Genomic DNA, 19,538 nt, shown 5'->3' with positions numbered 1-19,538 from the left:
ACCTTGCACCTGGAGACTCTCGTGCATGCAAGATGCAGCAACTAGCTTCAGTAGAGCGTTCCTGCAGCACAGGACCGCTTTGGAAGAGAGTGCGAGCGAAAGAGAGAGCGAGAGCGAGAGTGCGAGCAAAAGAGAGAGAGCGCTAGCGAAAGAGAGGGTGCGAGAGAGAGAGAGAGAGTGCGAGCGAAAGAGAGCGGGAGAGGGAGTGCAAGCGAAAAAGAGAGTGTGAGGGGGGACTAAAAAAAATGCGGCTCGCGCTGTGTTTAAGACTTGCCCGCAGTAACCTGATCCCAGGTGGGGGGAGGTGTGCTTTGTCTGCCTGCTGGAACTCAAACAAGCAGCGGCTATTTTGAAGAACTCGTGCTTGTGTTGTCCTCTGCCTTGTGGGAGCGAGCAGCGGTGGAGAGAGAGACATATGTTTTCAATTAGCAGGCGCGCCGCTGCACGCTCCCGCAAGGTGTATGCCAGCACAAGCACGAGTGTGCTTGAAAAAGAGCAGACCGATTTCTAAAGGTCCTTTCCTTGTGCAGCGCATGCGCACTGCCTGGGCGAGACCTAATGATTCTGAGAATGTTCAGGTTAATGCAATCTTGTGTTGCTTCAGATTAAGTGGATTAGGTCCAGGCTTTTAATTTGGTTTCTAAGCGAACAGTAGATATTTATAGTCTTTGTGAATGAGTCATAGATTGTGAAGGGTGATTGATGTTGAAAGTGTTGCAGTAGTTTCTGCTTCTACTTATAGGTGACCTGTCCAGGTCAGGAGTTAACAGTAACATACGTTCTTCAGGGTCAACGTTCAAAAATTGCAGATCTTGATATGACAGATTCATTTTCTGTAGTTTTGGCAGCCATATGTTCATGTTTTTAGAATATTTAATAGGGGTATGGCGCACCATAGGAGGTAGTGTAAGAGTGATACATATGGGCTCTATCGTTGCATAATCAATATGTATATAATATACAACCAATGGATCTGTAAAGAGACTTCTATCTGCAGTTGTTTTGCCTTAGAACATCTCTAGGGGTAAGACTGGATCCGTACGATTTTTGAGCAGTACACATGCACGCCAGTAGGTAGCGTAATTCGGCTTCACACTGGAGTTGTCAACACCAGATGTGGCGTGCGTGGTACCTGTATATGCACCACCCGAACGCCCTATCAGCTCTTTCCTTCCTGCACAAAAAAGTGCTTATCTGCGCAATCCTGGCTTTCAGCAGCTTTTTGTTAACTCTATTTGAGAGTTTTTCTCTCCTGGAGTGAGTAATGTCACTCAAGTCATGTGGAGCCTGTCATAGGGTATGTTTGTGGTGCTTAAAGCGTGACCAAGACTCCAAAAACTCTGAGGGTGTTTCAAGTCTTGTGGATCCTGTCATAGGGTATGTTTGTGGTGCTTAAAGCGTGACAAAGACTCCAAAAACTCTGAGGGTGCAATCCATCAAGTTCCTCGCCGCCCGATGTTGGACGACTCTGCGACGCTCAAGATCTCGGTTGCACAGAAGGCCCCAGGATAGTTCATGGAACTGCACCCGTCGATTGTTGTCTCACTCCACGTCGCCAAGGAAATCGGATAAGTCCCACAAGCCAAAGTGGTCTTTCATCCATGCCCGTCAAAGTCGTCCGACAATGCGCTGGAGTATCAGAACTCCCGCCCCTGCATTTTAGCAGAGCCTCAGTGAGCACTTCGTGCTTCCCTGACTTTCTAGGAGCCGAAGCTTTTATGAGGCCATGCCCCTCCTATTTGGGTAGCCTGGCCCTCTAGAGCACCTTTGGGTCCCACAGGTTTGGGAACAGCTCCTACTGGATCCCCGCCAGTGGGTTCGCTCCTAACGCCAGTCGGGCCACAAGGATCCCTTGAAGGATTCAGCTTGGTGAGACGCCAACGCCCCCAATGTAGCCAACGCTATCTGGCAGCTCCAACCCCAACCTCATTCCTGACTCTGACACAGATGGGCATTACCCTACGCCGGTTCTGGCGTCGACCTGGGCCATTTTATACAGAGTAGAGCTGATACGTTTTCTCTTGATAGGCGTGGAGTGAAATTTGCGGAGTCTGATGGCCCTTATGGTTACCATCATCCCTTAGATATGGAGGACAACTTGAACGAGGAACTGGCAGAGAGGGACCATTGATCTAGACACTGCGCCTGACAATGGTTTGGTCTCACCTCCTTCCGTGGCTATAGAGGAAGGAGCTTTTTTTGCTGTGGTGGTGTGTAGGACAGCTGAGGTCTTGGACCGTACCCTGCCTTCAGTGGTAGTCAAGGCCAAATGTCTTTCTAGAGGTTCTTCAGCACAGAGTTGCCCACTCCAAAGTCTTACTCCCATTTAATGGATGTCTTATTCATGTCCTACTTGGGGCCTGGTCCAAGCCCTGCACAGGAACTCCTGTGCATAGGATAATTGCCTGCCGCCATCGCCACACTTCTGGGGATACCAGTTTCCTTAACCAGCACCCCACTCCAGATAGCTTGGTGGTCCGGGACTCCAGTTCTTTAAGCAACCCTGGCGTGTTCCCTACTACTCCACCGGATAGGGAATCCAAAAGGCTGGATTCCTTTGAAAAGAGGTTGTTCTCTTCTGCCATTCTTGCATTGCAGTTAGTAAACACTGTGTGCCTTTTGGGCTGATATTGCCATAAGATCTGGGATTCAGCTGCGCTCGTGCCGGCCATGGTTTCGGAGAAGGTTTTCATCCTATCCTAGACCTGTGCCTTCTTATTTTTCTTGTGAAAGGAGAATTTCAAGATGCTAGCGCAAGTAATGTCTGCCCTGGAAGACTGGATGGTAGCGTAGATTTGCAGGACACATTTCCACATCCCCATCTTGCCTGACCACATATGTTACCTGCGGTACGAAATGGGCCAAGAGCACTTCCAGTTTGCCTCGCTCCCTTTCAGCTTTACCAGCACCTCTCAGGTGTTCACGAAAGTGATGGTGCTGGTTGCATCTCTTCTGCAGAGCTTGGGGGGGGGGGGTTCCAGTCTTTCCCTACCTTGATGTCTGGCTGCTGAAGGCAAGCTCTCCCCAGGCAGTGATCTCTACATCCAGAATACAGCGAACCTTCTGCGCTCGCTGAGGTATACTATTAACATGTCAAAGTCACACCTGACTCCCTTTCTGAAGCTCTCTTTCATCAGAGCTGTTCTGAACACCATGCAGTTTCGAGCGTATCCTCCCAAGCGACATGTCCAGAATATTCAGGTTATGATATTGATGTTACAAATTCTATCTTGGATTTCGGTGAGAAGCACTATGAAGTTGTTGTGCCTCCTGTATACTGCTTGTGACTCATGGGCGTTGGCATAAGCAGGCTCTTCAGTGGAACCTGAAAGTCCCAGTGGGCATCAGGGGAATCTCTTGGACATTGTCCAGTTCTCAGAGGGAACTGTGAAAGATCTGCAGTGGTGGCTGATGAACCGAGTTGAGTCAGTGGCAGACCCCTCGCCCATCCCTAACCAGAGCGAACTGTGGTGACATATGCGGCTTTTTTAGGGTGGGGCGGCCATCTGTGAGAGGTGAAGATCAGACAGCTCTGGTGGTGTTCAGGCTCTACATCAACCTGTTGAAGCTGCAGGCGACACACGTGGCACTGAAAGCCTTTTATCCCTCGATCAAGGGAAGACTGGTGCAGGTGTTAACGGACAAAACCGCTACATGGTACTGCAACAAACAGAGCAGGGTTGTGAACCCTTTGTCAAGAGGCTTTGCGTCTCAGGACATTTCTGGGCCGCCACAGCATTTCCCACGTGGTTCAAAACCTGGCAGGCTCCCTGAATGCCAGAGTGGATGGACTCAGCTGAAGATGCCTAGCGGATCAGACATTGGATCTCCATCTGGAAGTGGTGCAAGGACTCTTTCAGCAGTGGGGAGAACCTTAGTTAGATCTGTTCACCACTGCACAGAACACCCAATGTCAGCAGTTTTGCGCACTGGAGTTTCCAAGTTGACTCTTGCTTGAAGACACTTTTAGTCTCAAGTGGAGCGCCATCCTGTTTGCCTTTCTGCCAATACCACTCCTGCCCAGAGTTCTCAAGATCAGGAACGACTGGGCCCAATTTATTCTTGTGACTTCTTTGAGAGGATCTTGGCAGCAAGGAAGGGTTCTGAATCTCACCCTGCGCACCCATCACCTTAATGTGTGGAAATTGAGCAGCAACAGTGACTGCTTTCAACCTTCCTCCCGAAGACTGTGATGTTATTCTGGCAGACAGGAGTCCATCTACCTAGTCGGTATACACCTGCCATTGGGATAAGATTGTTGCATGGTGGGATGCCCCCATCATTGACCTCCTTTCTGCACCTATAACCCAGGTTCTTCCATTTGCTCTCTCTTTAGCCCAGCAGGGCTCTGCTTGGGGCACAGTTAAAGATCACCTTTCAGCCATATTGTGGTTACCGGACCAATCTTTAGTTAAGTCACCTGTTGTGTATAGGCTTCCTAAAGGCTTGCAGAACGCCCCACTCCCCTTATCCCCCCAGGACATTCCTTAAGCCCCAGTGGCATCTGATTCTGGTTCTCACCTTCTTGAGTTGTGCACTGTTGGAGCCTCTGTACAACTACCCTCTTAGACTCTTGACAGTTAAAACTGTTGGCTAGGATGGTCAGCAAATTACAGGTGCGCTCTGCACAACCTGCATACACTACTTTCTACACGGAAAAGTTGGTTCTCCTGACACGTGCCTCCTTTCTTCCGACTGGGGTTATATTACTAAATAAATCAAGGCACCATAGCTTCCCAGGGCACACTATGGACGGCCGGCACGGCCACCCTGCGAGGACTGGCGAGATTCTACCTGAGGGGAAAGGAACGAGCCAATCGGCAACAAATGACCGACTTGGAATCCTCCATCCTTCAGCTTGAGCACAAGGGGTGTGCAGCTATAGGCAAAGGTTCTATGAGTAAGGAACACATTTGGTAAGCTCCTCTATTTGTTTGGTATCGAGACGACCACTCAGATTGTTCCCTTGATTTAGACTGGGGAGGGAATTGTGGTGGAGACAGGCTGGGCCATGACAGACACATTTGTGGATACCTATCATGAATTATATGCCCCCTGAGAACAGCCCCAGAAGGCAACCACCCGGTCGTGGCAGACATTCCCATGCCGAAACTCACGGGGTGCAATAGAGCAGACCTGGATGGCCCCCTTACAATTGAAGAAATTACCCTGGCTCTCCAGGACATGAACTCTGGGAAGACCCCAGGTTCGGATGAGTTCCTCTATGGAATACTACAGACATCAACAGAATCAACGGGCCCTGCATCTCCTCAGCCTCTATTAGGAGGTGGCCAACAAAACACACTTCTCCCTGAACCAGACATGGCTACTATAGTAGAGTTGCCAGACCGACCTATGAACAGATGTGCCTCCTACCGCCCTATATGACTCATCAACTCTGAGCTTAAAATCTATGCTAAAATTTCAGCTAATAGTCTACTCACAATCCTTCAAAACTTGATCCACCCAGACCAGTGTAGATTTAGTTTCAACAGGAGCACTAGGCATTGTCTTTGCAGGGTACATGTGGCCCTGAAATGCCTATTGCTGTTGTGGGGCTGAACCGCCCTTCTCCTACTGGATTTTGAGAAGACCTTTGACTTCAACTGGGCCGGTATGGTTTGGTTATCAACCAGAAATGTGAGGGGGCTGAATTCCCCCCCGCCCCCAAAAAGCACTAAAAAATCTGGGAAGCAATCATGGAAGATAAACCATATGTAATGTATACAAGATACTTATCATTGAACGCTACTACAGTAATTAGACATAGGGACTAGCTTACACAATTTTAGGCCACATCCAAAAATAGGGAAAACATGCGGGGTTATGGTTGACTTTCATAGGCATATGGTGCTCTAGATACAAAGGAAGGAAGATATGTAATTTTCATGGGCAAATTTAATGACTGGGAGGTGCCAATAATTGGGTCCTACGCTCCTAAAATACAGCAATAACTGCATCTGAGCTAGGTGCTAGATAACGTTAAAGATAAGGCATGTGGAGAGGTGATATGGGTGGGGAATTTTAGCTTGGTACACAACCCAGAGGTAGATATACATCCCTGGAAAATATACATTGTTGGGGCTGTGTCCCGGGCTACTAAATTATAAATGTCTTCCATGGGTCTTTTGGATGTATGGAGGGAGACTAGAGTATTCCTTTTTCTCACATGCACACTGATCACACTCTAGCATTGACATTATCTGAAGTACAAGTTCAGTGGTCACCCACACAATTAAAATAAACACAGGACTCATTACAATCTCACATCATACACCGCTCATCTGGGACTTTAATAGGGAAAGGGCATATAAGCGCACTCCGCTGGCGAAAGATCGCCTCTATGTACATTAAAGAAAATGCACAGATACAGTTTCTTAAAGACAACAACACCCTGGAATCTATGTTTACCAATGTAAACTGGGATGCCTTTAAGTCTGTCCTACAGGCCAAATTAAAGCTAAAGAAACATACTATATAGAACAGAATTCGCTCACATTACAAAGGGAAATGACTAAGTTGGGAGGACCAATAGACTTGCTGCTTACTCAAAGATTGGAGCGGGCTCTTCTGCTTAAATATAAATTCTATGAAAAGGTTAACCAGGCAGACAAAGTTTGTGCATCCTGGCTATATCATACAAAATTACAGAACAGTAAATGTTCAGCTTCAAACCGGAGGGTTGCCCACTAAAGAAAAGACAAAGCAAGATGCTTTCCAAGCTTTCTACAGCAACTTGTATATCACCCAAAACCTACACTCAAAAGATCTCTGATTTCCTCACACCTGCCTGTCTGTCCAAATTGCCCCCATGTATGACAACCAAATTGGAAGAACACATTACACCTTAACATTTAGAAGCAGTGATAAACGGCCTTCCACCTAACTAGGCCCTAGTGACTTTAAGAACATTTTCTTTAAGAAATTCTGCTCACCAATAGGCCAGCAATTAATCAAATGCTGCTGTTCCTTTCGGGAATCTGGCTGGGTCATAAACTCAATTGGTTAACCCCACATAACCCTAATTCTTGAAACGTGGAAATCACTAGAGAAGTACTTAGCATATCACTGCTTAATGCCGATTTTAAAATATACGTTAAGTTCCTTGCCAACTTGTTAGACGGGTTTATGCCCTTCCTAGTAGACCCAGACCTATCTGGGTTCATTAGGAACAGACAAGCCTTTGTCAATTTGGGACGGTACTCATCCTCATTGAGAAATTCAGTAGATGATCAATAGCCTTACTAATTCTTGCACTTAATGCCGAAAAGGCATTCGAATGAGTGGAACTGGCAGCCTCAGTCAGGCCTTAGATAAAATTGGAATTAGATCATACATGCAGTGTTATATAAGGTCAGAGTATACATCGCCTTCAGACTGTATAGTGGTCAAAGGATAGATATAGGAAACCCTGACGCTACTACGAGATTTGGCCCTGAACCCACAAAATAAAGCAGTGGGAAACAGATCTTACAGAAAAAAAAAAGTTTACCCACTACGCATCTACGAAAGGGCTAATTTCGGCCATCGGTAGTAAACAGGTGCCTACTCAAGATAATCATGCCTAGCCATATATGAATCAGTGGGAGAGGATGGTTGGAAGGGATATGCCCTGGAAAAACTAAGTGCCTTTGGACTGATAGCCCCAAAATTGTACAAAGTGATCACTATAGGGAAACATGCTTAAATGCTGTTTCCCTATAAAAATCTGATGTGCATCTGGTATAGGACACAGAGTGGGCTCAAAAGTACGTTTGTGATGATCGATGCTGGAGGTGTTGTGGTGCAAAAGGGATGATAATGCATATTTGGTGGTCATTTCCGAGAATCGCTACCTATTGTAAGTCCTTAGAGAGTAGTGGGGTTCCTAATGATCCAATAGTGATAATTCTGGGCATTAGAGCTCCGCACTGGGAGGGCCTTTCTTGGACAGCCACTTTCCATATGCTTATGGTAATTAAACAGGACCTGGCTGCTAATTGGAAAAAGACACCAGCACCGGACCTTCTCCGTTGGTCCAAAATACTTTAATCACTAATTTCCATGGAGATCTGACATGCAACAAAGGTTTGAGAGTATCTGGAAACCACTGATGGAACATCTCCAGTACTCTATACAGGCATTGGTGTGCCCACATACATTAAGCGCACTGAATTTGAACCAACTATAAGTTGCTCAGTATTGACTTTGTGCTGGGTGCGGAGACCCCGCTTCAAGATAAAACCAGGCGAAATGAGAATTCAAATGTTTCACTTTTGATTTTGTCCAACAAAGGACAGAGAAACATAGTGCTGTGATATTTGGGCAGGTGGTCTTAGGAGGATTGATGAAAGAGTGTAATATGTTGGTTGTCCTTTTTTATGCAACCAGTTATATTTTTCAAGGTGGAAAAGTGCATAAAAGGAATTTACAAAAAAAAGAGCAGTTCTTCTTTATTATGGTTAAAACACTGCATTCACTAGAATGTAAGAAATAAGCCATAAATAGATAATTTTCTTAAGCCTGATAAGGACAACTGGAGAGCTATGAATTGGTACAGATCAAAAAAGCGAAAGTGTGTGCATGTTTTCAGATTTTGTTTGATTCTTATTCTAGATTGGGAGGCAGGGTTTGGAGGGCAATATATTGTGCTTCGCAGCTCACTGTCCCCCCCCCCCTTTTTGTTTAGACAGTTCAGCAATGTTATCAATAATATACTAATTATAAAAAACTGGGAATATGTTGATGTAAAACAAAGCCTGCGATAACTACATTTTAGAATATTTTCTAGGACAATTCTCAAAAATGTAAAAAGGAAAACAAATGGAAACAGTACCAGATGTTCACCTTTTGTGATGTTTACTTCCTTTGTCATTTTATCGACTGAGATGTTAGCTTGTTCTTAAGTGACTTGTGTGTTTGTCTTCCCCCTCCAGGCTGGATTATTCTGGGATAGCACTGCTTATCATGGGCAGTTTTGTTCCCTGGTTGTATTATTCTTTTTACTGCTCCCCTCAGCCACGACTCATCTACCTCTCTATAGTCTGTGTCCTTGGCATCACTGCAATTGTCGTTTCTCAGTGGGATCGATTTTCAACACCCAAGCACAGACCTACAAGAGCAGGTAAATTTAAATATATTTTTCATTTACAGAACCATAGTTGAGCAGATCTATGGAAGGAATGTTACTTTGGAGGGCTTTCCTAGCAGTGCCCTCTCATGGGTAGATCTTTCATGAAAAGATAGTCTCGTAGATTACTGTTCAGAAGATACAAGCCTTCTGTGTCCTTTGAGCTTGCTTCGGGTACTCCACATAGGTAGATATTTATGTTTCCGTATAAGTAATACACTGATTACCATTTCCATGGTTTCTTCACCAAAGTCCAAGAGAGTATGAATTCTCCAACCTCCAAATGTATGAAAATACCAAGTTATTCATAAAAGATTTCAGTGTGAAAAGTTACAACCTGTATGACCCAAGAGCAAGAATTTGCCACTTGATTTCCATGTCTGGCTTTCTGTCCACTAACAAATGTAGGCTAATTGTACATATCTCTAGAGTCAACCCTCTGTAAAATAATGTAAAGACTATAGGCTGGGTCCCAAAATGTTTTTTTCATTTATTCAGATATTTGAGAAGTCTTTACTATTTGGCAATGCCTGGGGGTAATGTACTTATTCCTAGACACAGTTGCTATTATGATTAGGGTAGTTGTAAAGCACAATGTTTATCTAAAGGTTTCTTGGTGGTAGCTGCATTTAAGTACCAAGTATGGTTGGTGGACATTATTGTTTAAATAAAAATAAATTAAAGGTTTTCTAAAAAGGAACAACTATGGATCGACAAAAGGTGCATGGATGCCGTTGAAAAAGCCTCCAAAGATTGTGGTACACGATTCTAGAATTGAATAAGAAGTTTTCCCCAGAATGTCTAGTAGTTCTGTACTAAGTGAATTTCTTTGGTATGAATTCTAGATTTTTGGAATAGATGGCCCTATAGACCGATAGTCATTGCCCTAAAAATAATCCTGCTACCAACAGAACAGATAGACAATGGAGGCATCTCAAGAGACCCTGAACCTTTCATCAGCTTAATGGTGGATTTGTAGCCAGAAAAAAGCTGGCAGGTGATATTTTGCAATTGAAGAAAAAATTAAGCAATATAGACTATTCTAAGTGTATGATGATGAATCAGAGTGGTATTTAGGACATATATAAAGGTAATTTGAAGAAGCTTATGGCATGCTGTTTTTATTTTTATTGTAATGATGAATGGATCGGTAAGGATTTGAGATATACCCAGGCTGTTAAAATACCTGACATTATCATCATATGTTGACATAAACAGAAGTGAAACCGTGTTAAACTAGATCAGGTCGGTTTGCACCTTGGGGTCCCTTCAGTGGCATACCTCCTGTGCTGCTATGATTGGGTTGGGGTTGAATGTGGAGATTAGTTCAAGAAAACAACCAACCGTGATCAGGCAGAGGTACAATTTCCACATGTGTTTTAAGGTTCTCAGATAGAGAAAGGCTTATGTAGACAAATGCATACAAGGATTCCCTGTACTATAGATTCTTCTTTCTACCCTGAAAGGAAACCTGCCTCTGTCTATCTTTCTCAGGACAGGAGAGAAATAAGACGGACCATCGCCCGGGTAAATTACCCCCTGAGATTCTATCTTGGCAGGAAGTGGACAAAATTGACAATAAGAAAAATACCAGGCACTGAAAAATGTAAACCTGAAAATGTATGACTGCATTGTGCAAATATTTAAAGTGTCTGTGCTGTGTACGTAATCCTGCGACGTATTGGTCTGTCCTGTCTGAAGCCTCTCATTTTGACAGTGTTTCTTTTTGTACAGAGGTCTAACTTAACATTGGACCGAGTGGTGGATCCCCAGTTGCCTTGATAACATATTTTAAAAGATCATTTGTACATCCTGTTTGTTTGCTTGTAGGTTTGTGTATTATATATAGTTGCTGGAGGCAACAGGAGCTGTTAGGAACAGACGCCAGCTATTCATAGTGAGCGGGATACACCTGGGATTTTGTGCTTGGGGTATTTTGGATACTGACAAATGAGATCAGAGTAGATCGCGTGTACTGCCGCAGTTACATTTATCAACCCTTTTGGTTATACAGCTTTGTTGAGAACATTAAGAGACAGACCAGGATTTTTCTGAACTACATTTATAAAAAGGAAGTGCAACTGCAAGAAAAAATAATTCAAACTGGCCACACACAAACATGAGATTGCTATATGAGCATGTCAGTGTTTGAATCAAAGTAATTATTTATACAATGCAATATTTCTGGTACACATTTTACAGTTTATTACACGGTACAGTAACCACATACATTAATAACTACGTACATGCAGTTACTCCAGTATTGGAACTTTCATAGATTCACATGCCTGAATCATTCCCCGTCGTCGAGACGGGAGTCTCCGGTATATAAAAAAGCAGTGCTTAGTAGTATAGCAAACTGAAAAGAGGCCTAGGCCCATTTCCCTTTTGCAACCCATAGCCTTTGTTATGTAAAAAAAGGCCCAAATTTTTCTCTGAACCAATCAGAGCTCCTCACCCTCTAGAACACTCCTGAGAGAACCTTCTGCCCCTCAGATTTTTCTACCGCACGTTGTGCTAGGGAGTCTCCTTTGAGCTCTGCTCAAACTCTTTACTTCTACAGTATTTTGACTTGGATTTGAGGTTTCTACATCAACCATGTCTGAGAAAGAGAAAAAAGGATTTTAGAGCTTGTTCAACCTACTCAAAGAAGAGGCTGTTTACAGATGACCCTCACAAGGACTGCATCTAATGTCTCTATCCAGGCCATAAGGCAGCAGATTGTAAGGTATGTCGTACCTTTTCAAATAAGACCTTGAGAGATCGTGAGGGAAGGCTACTGATCTGGCTTCAGAAAGTCAAAGCCAGGAAGGAAATTCTCTCAAGTGAGAGTGAGGAGGAATCTGTGGCATCTAAGAGATCTCAGAAGAGAAGTAGATCTCCTCAGACACATTCCTCAGGGGAAAGACCTGAGAAGGCCCCAAAAAAGACCACTCCAGGGTCTTCAGGGCGCAGTCCCTCAAAATCCCCTTCAGTCTCATCTAAGGGGAAGAAGGGATCTGCTGGTGAGGTGAAAGGAGCAAAATCCACCTCAGACCCACCACAGTCACCTCAGAAGATCAAGATTACCATCAAACGATCTTCTTCTGTGCCTTCGGAGGAGAAATCAACTCCGTCGGGACCGTCGACTAAAAAGGGACCATCGACGACGACGAAAACACCTCCGTCGTCGACGAAAAAGGATAAGGCTGGTGAGAAAACACCGTCGACGATTTCACCGTCGACGAAGGCGGCGACAACCGTGTCAACGACGGCGTCGACGACGGCAGCATCGATGAGGACGACGACGAGGACAGCGTCGACGGTCACTACAACGTCGACGGTGGCGTCGACGACAATGACTTGGTCGACGACGGCGATGGGAATCTCGTCGGAATGGCATGACTATGTCGCCCAATCACCTTCAACTCCTCCGCAGAGACCAGTGGACTCGCCACCGGAGGACATTGGTGGATTTCATAATTTGATGGAGAGAGCCACTAAGAGGTTTGCACTGACCATGACAGAGGAGAAAACCGAGTGTTTTCTATATGACTTTAAAGACTCGTATAGGAGATCTGTACGATCTCTGCCTATAGTGTCTCATATCTGGAAGGAAGGATTGAAGGTCATGGAGACGCCAGCGACGGTAACACCGGTTTTGGCCAGACTGGATAAAAAGTATAAAGCACCGGTCGATGCTCCATCTTGCCTTTTGGGTCATCCCAAACCGGATTCTGTGATCACGCAGGCGGCACAACAGAAATCCAGGAACCCATCTGCTCCGATTGCAACACCTCCAGACAAAGAGGGTAGAAGGTTGGATAACGCAGGGAAACGTTTTTCATTAATGTCTGCTCTGCTTGTGAGAGCCGCTAATGACCTCGCTATATTGGGAAGGTATGACAGGCAGATGTGGTGTGACCTGTCTCCGTACGTTAACCTGGTGCCAGATCCAGAGAAGCAGGAGGCGAAGAAAATTCTCATGGAAGGAGAGAGGACTTCGGCTGAAGTCATAGACTGCGCTATGGATATAGCGACCACGGCATTTAGATCCTTGAGAGGAGCTGCGGCCCTGCACAGGCAAGGTTGGCTACGGGCAACAGCATTTAGGCCGGAGGTGCAAAACTAAATTTTAGACCTCCCTTTCAATGGAGAAGAATTATTTGGAAAACATATAGATGATACGCTGGAAAGTATCAAGAAGGATACTGATACGGCAAAGGCTCTTGGAACACTGCAGTACAGGAAAACCCCTTTTCGTGGCTCCAGGGGCAGAGGACAATCCTCGTATAGAGGAGGATACCAACAAGGGAGATATTAGTCTTCTTATCAGTCCTCATCGCAGCCGTACCGTCAGCAATATAACCAGCGTCAGTCAGGAGGATACACAAAATCAACTCCAAGAGGACGTGGTGGCCGAGGAAAGGACAACACCCGTCGGCAATGACAACCTCCATCTTCCGGCTCTGTCAGATGCTCCCCTGGGTGGAAAGATTGCTCACTATCTTCACAATTGGCGGAAAATAACAACGGACCAATGGGTCCTCAAAATAGTTCAATTCGGTCACACCCTAGATTTTCTTCAGACGCCCCCTTGTACGCCACCGATGCACCAGAGAGCCAATCATCTGCATCAACTCCGGCAGGAGATTCGGACAATGCTCCGACAGGGAGCAATAGAACCGGTACCGAAATCCCAGGAAAACAAGGGGTTTTACTCCTGGTTTTTTCTTATCAAGAAAAACAAGCTCCAGTGGCGTCCCATTCTGGATCTCAGATCCTTAAACACCTATCTCAAGAAGCAATCTTTCAGGATGGTATCCCTACAGGACATCCTTCCGTTATTAAACCCAGGAGATCATATGACCACATTGGACCTACAAGGCGCGTATTTCCACGTGCCGATACATCCTGCACACAGGCAGTACCTTCGGTTCTGGGTAGTCGGAAGACCAATTCAGGGTACTGCCATTCGGCTTGAAGTCAGCGCCAAGAGTTTTCACGAAATGCCTAGCTCCAGTGGCGGCTGTGTTGAAGAAGCAAAGACATCAAATATTTCCTTACCTCGACGACTGGTTAGTCAAAGCACCATCAAAAACACAGGCCAGATCGTCGACGCAAGCTTGCATAGACTTATTCGCCGATTTAGGATTGGCTCTAAACGAGGGAAAGTCAAACCTCCACCCAGCAAGAGTGATCACATTTCTGGGGGCAATATTGGACACGGAATGCAACAAAGCATTTCCCTCCGAGGAAAGACAACTGAGGATTGTGTCCCTCTTCCAAGACTTGGGAAAAAGAAAGTCTCTTTCAGTCCGCAGGTACAAATCCTTGCTGGGCACAATGTCCTCTTGTATTGCACTGGTACCTTGCTGCAGGCTAAGGATGAGACCATGGCAAGAACAGATCGATCTCCAATGGCGTCAGGCGGAGGGATCCTTCGACGATACAATAAAGGTGACACCAGTGATGCTGCAGGCAGCAAAGTGGTGGACGGAAAATGCAAATGTGTCTCAAGGGCTGACGTTTCTAGCAAGAGCAGCTCCGCTCGTGGTAACGACGGATGCGTCGTTCGAAGGATGGGGAGCTTTCCTTCAGGACCTTCATGTCAGCGGCCGTTGGAAGGCAGAGGAGCAGCAATTGCATATATGGAGCTCAGGGCGATCCGCTTGGCATTACTGGCCTTTCTGCCAAGGATAAAAGGTGCGCCGGTGTTGGTAAGAACAGACAACACCACGGCGATGCATTATGTGAACAAGCAAGGGGGAACAAGATCTCTCTCCCTGTCTCAGGAAGCCCAGGAGATATGGGAATGGGCTATTCAGCAGGGAATATCATTGACAGCAGAACACCTCCCGGGAGATCAGAACGTCAAAGCGGATACTCTCAGCAGGCTAAAATTGTCCTGCCACGAATGTGAGCTAGACCAGGAGATCCTGGACAGCGTCTTTCGGAGATGGGGAACACCGATGGTGGACCTCTTCGCCACAAGGGAAAACAGAAAATGCCAGTACTTCGCAAGCTGGCTTCCCCAGAGGGGATCTTGGGGGAATGCGTTTTCCATGGCATGGTCTGGGATCTTTGCCTACGGTTTCCTCCAATTCCTCTTCTCCCCCGCGTACTGGTGAAGATCAAGAAAGAGCCGTGCAGGCTGATCCTAGTAGCCCCGTGGTGGCCCAGACAACACTGGTTCACGGAACTGCTGCTACTGTCGGAGGACCGTCCAATTCGGTTGCGCCTGATTCCATCGCTTCTGACAATGTCCAAGGGGCAGGTGCGCCATCGGGACCCGAAATCCTTGCGATTAGCAGCCTTTCGCCTGAACACTGTGAGTTTAGCCATCTGAACATCTCACATGAATGTCGGGTGATCCTGTCCAAGGCCAGAGCGGAGAGTACCAACAAAACCTACAGAATGAAATGGAAAAGGTTTTGTCTGTGGTGTAAGAGACATGATGTTAACCCTCTTACTGCTGCACCTCATCAAATTATACCTTACATTCTGCTGTTAGCTCAGTCAGTCAAACAAAACTTTATTTGGTTTGTTAAAACCTTAAAAGTACATTTTCCACATTCCGTGAAGAGAGAAAGAACAACAGCATAACATGACAATATTCAGCAAAGAGAAAAAACAGCAGCATAACATGACAATATTAAAACCACAATTACACCTCAAGATACGTGTAGTTTAACTTCTCTTGTTCCTTTTAAAACGGAGTATTATAAAATTTATTTGTTAAAAACGCTAAAATCTTACCTATGCATAACTTCTTCAGAATGCAGTTTTTACTACTGTTATAGCTTAGTATCTCTACCTTTATTCGGAGGTAAGGGCTGCACTATACATGTTCTTCTGCGCATTTGACGAACAACTTAACTTTATTCATATATTTCCCCAACGCACAGGCTATATCTAAATTCTCCATTTCCACCAGAAGAGTTGCAGCTTGCATTCTGTGTGTAATCTTATATTTTTTTTAAATCGGACATAAAAACTCCTTTCGAAGATCTAAATATCTCGTGCAATCTAATAAAATATGTAAAATATCACAGGTGGTTCCTAAAGTGCAAGTGCATTTCCCATTACATCCTATCATTAGGTTTCGAACCTCGTTATTCGCATAACCTAGGTTTATACCAATTCGCATTTTTAAGACTTCTCGCCTCAGGTTATGGCTGGGTAGCCGATCCCCGTAGGGGATGTGTTGGCTGCTCTCCCAAGCCACTTTCATGTGTGCTACCGAGAACTTTTGAGCAAGGTAGCCCCGATCATAACTACGGGACATATTGACCCCTTGAAACTTTAATTCTTTTTTCCCAAATATTATGGGGTCTTGTTAGCAAAGTCAGGATTAGCAAACGCCTCCATCAAGGTGCATTTGGCTGCGTTATCCCGATACAGGAGATCATCGTCAGGCCCATCTTTATGGTCCTCAAGGATTATCAAACAATTCATGAAAGGGATATTCAGAGTCTTTCCACCAGTAAAGCCTCCACCACCTTTATGGAATCTGAATATTGTACTCTCTCAATTGATGAAGCCACCATTTGAACCGATACACAGGGCAGACCTGAAGTTCTTGTCCTGGAAAGTGGCTCTTCTCATTGCATTGACTTCAGCGAGAAGAGTAGGTGAACTACAAGCGCTCACGATTCAGGAGCCTTTCTTGCAATTTCAAGAGGATAAGATGATTCTCAGGACAAACCCGAAGTTCATTCCGAAGGTGCCAACTGATTTTCATTTGAACGAACCATTGGTGCTGAAGCGTTTCTTTCCTCATCCATCAACAGCGGCAGAAAGAGTATTACACTCGCTGGACGTTCAGAGATGTATGAAATTTTACTTGAAAGAAACTAAGGCGTTTCGCAAGTCTTCCCAGTTATTCGTCGCCTTCAGCGCACCTAGGAAAGGTTTCCCGCTGTCAAAGAGGAGAATTGCCAGATGGATTTCCAGTGCGATTGTCTACTGTCATCAAGCTGCTGGAAAGCCTTTGAATGTACGAGTCCGTGCCCATTCCACGAGGGCGGTGGCCACATCCACTGCTCTGTTTGGAGGAGTGCCAATCCAGGATATCTGCAGAGCAGCAACCTGGGCATTTACGCACACCTTCACCAGGCACTACTGCTTGGAGGGAGCCGCAGAATTGGATGCAGCGGTGGGAGAGGCGGTACTGCGGAACATCATCCAGTAACGGTGAGCCTTTCTTGCATCCCTCCATCCATAAGTTCTCTTGTTTACAAAGTCACATTTTATATAAGTATGTATATATGTATATGAGATTATGCTTCATTTTCTAATGGTATTGCATGATTATGTAATGTATCAGGAAAATGTACTTTGTTTTTTCACTGCTCGCTATTCTGATTCAGGCATGTGAATCTATGAAAGTTCCAATACTGGAGTAAGAAAACAAGTTACTTACCTGTAACTTTAGTTCTCCAGTATTGGAATCTTTCATAGATTCACATGCACCCACCCTCCTCCCCTCAGAGGCTCACCTCGGATTTAGCACAAGACATGTGTTATACACACAAGTACGCAAAAAATCTGAGGGGCAGAAGGTTCTCTCAGGAGTGTTCTAGAGGGTGAGGAGCTCTGATTGGTTCAGGGAAAAGTTTGGGCCATTTTTACATAACAAAGGCTATGGGTTGCAAAAGGGAAATGGGCCTAGGCCTCTTTTCAGTTTGCTATACTACTAAGCACTGCTTTTTTATATACCGGAGACTCCTGTCTCGACGACGGGGAATGATTCAGGCATGTGAATCTATGAAAGATTCCAATACTGGAGAACTAAAGTTACAGGTAAGTAACTTGTTTTCTTCTCTGAGCTCCTCCTCCAGTCTCCCATTAATTGGACGTCTGCTCCTCTAAAGCGGTCTTTTGGCTAAGTTTGCGCTATTCAAATGCCACAGCACACTACAAATGAAGGGTGTACACAAGTCCGCATTCATTTGTGTAAGTCTGTGTCTAGGCACGTTCAGTAAGAACGTTCAGTAAGAAGCACAACCCCTTAAACACTGGGAAAGTTTAGTAAGTTTGACTGTGTACCTAATATGATGGCTGCTGCCTCTTGGAAGTCAAGTCATGAATGGAGAATGAGTACAGCTTGGTAGGTGTGGCACATTCTTTGAATTGAATTATGATGCGTATGGTATTAGAGAGTGAAAGAGGTAATCCAAATACGTTTATAGAGGTGGTTTATATATGATGTGGGGGGATGGTTGAATCCCTTTGACAGGACAGCTTAGCATAGAGGCTGGCTGCTCACTGAATAAGGAGCGCCTGAGTGGAGATAAAGTCATTTGATTTTATAAGCGCTTTTGGAGTGGTCTGAAATTTCCCTTCAGCTCATGTCTAATTCAAATCGACCAGCCAACTAACGCCCTTCTCAAGAGGGTAATGTAGTTTTCTTAACTTGCTTCCTTTTCACTTGTCTCCAGGAGTGTTTCTCGGACTTGGACTTAGTGGCATTGTTCCCACCATGCACTTCACCATTGCAGAAGGGTTTGTGAAGGCCACGACCGTCGGACAGATGGGATGGTTCTACTTGATGGGCTTCATGTACATCACCGGTGCTGGCTTGTATGCTGCCCGCATTCCCGAACGCTTCTTTCCTGGCAAATTTGACATCTGGGTAGGTATTCCATTTACTTCTTCAGCTCTGGTTCAACTTGGTTGGTTTTTGATGGTTTGAAGGACTGTTCTTTCTTCTTGAGAAAGCAAGAGACCTGCAAATTCAGTTGTCTCACTATCCTAATAAGTAGACAGTGGTTGGTATTCGTTTTCCTAGAATTATGTTCCAAATTTAAGAAGTAATCATTTTGAACTAAACACTCTGGTAAAGTTCTGTCCTTACATTGTCCTGGACTCGGGTCTTTGCTGCAGAAAGGAACATTTACTCACGAGACATTGTTATATAAATTGGACCCAGAGAGTGAGCATGACAATACTGACCACACACAAGTTACTTTAGTGAGAGAAACTGGTAGATTGTTTGCAACCAGTAAGCACTAAATAGGCACCGATATGCAACGTTGGTTGTCATTCAATATTTACATTTGCGGGAACAAAGCCAAGGTACTTGCCTCATTATTGGGTGTCTGTCAAGGCTGTAAGAAAGGCTTTCTCTAGTTGTTGAGATTTGAGGTCTGCTTTCTAAGAACAGGCTCCACAACTGTTAATGTGACTGTCCAAGGGGCCAGGTCCTGATACCCTACTTTAAGCATTGTAGTCAAAACTGTAGCTGTCAAGAACTTGCCCAAGATAATAAAGGGAACCAAAGTCTTGTCTGCAACAAACTGAATATGCCTGCTATCACCTGATATCCTCATTCATGCTGCCGCCATGTCCGTCTCGCACACAATGACAGAAACGCTTCTTTGATAACTAGACGCGTGGCAGACGCTGGGCTCTGCAGGTGCACAAGGCCAGTGTTCTTCAAGCCAGC

At 45.1% G+C, this 19,538-nt stretch overlaps 1 protein-coding gene across 2 annotated transcripts in view; it reads left to right on the top strand.

The window, feature by feature from the left end:
- ADIPOR1 (adiponectin receptor 1) overlaps nucleotides 1-19,538 on the top strand; it is a 356,425-nt gene that overhangs the window by 319,700 nt on the left and 17,187 nt on the right. For both annotated transcript variants that reach the window (XM_078644108.1, XM_078644109.1), the window contains 2 exons: nucleotides 8,916-9,103; nucleotides 18,532-18,725. In XM_078644108.1, the coding sequence (XP_078500234.1) occupies nucleotides 8,916-9,103; nucleotides 18,532-18,725 (382 nt within the window). The remainder of the gene's footprint in view (nucleotides 1-8,915; nucleotides 9,104-18,531; nucleotides 18,726-19,538) is intronic.

This window comes from Lissotriton helveticus, chromosome 5_1 (assembly GCF_964261635.1).
Source record: "Lissotriton helveticus chromosome 5_1, aLisHel1.1, whole genome shotgun sequence".
NCBI classification, from domain to species: Eukaryota; Metazoa; Chordata; class Amphibia; order Caudata; family Salamandridae; genus Lissotriton; species Lissotriton helveticus.
This window is presented reverse-complemented; position numbering and strand designations above follow the sequence as displayed.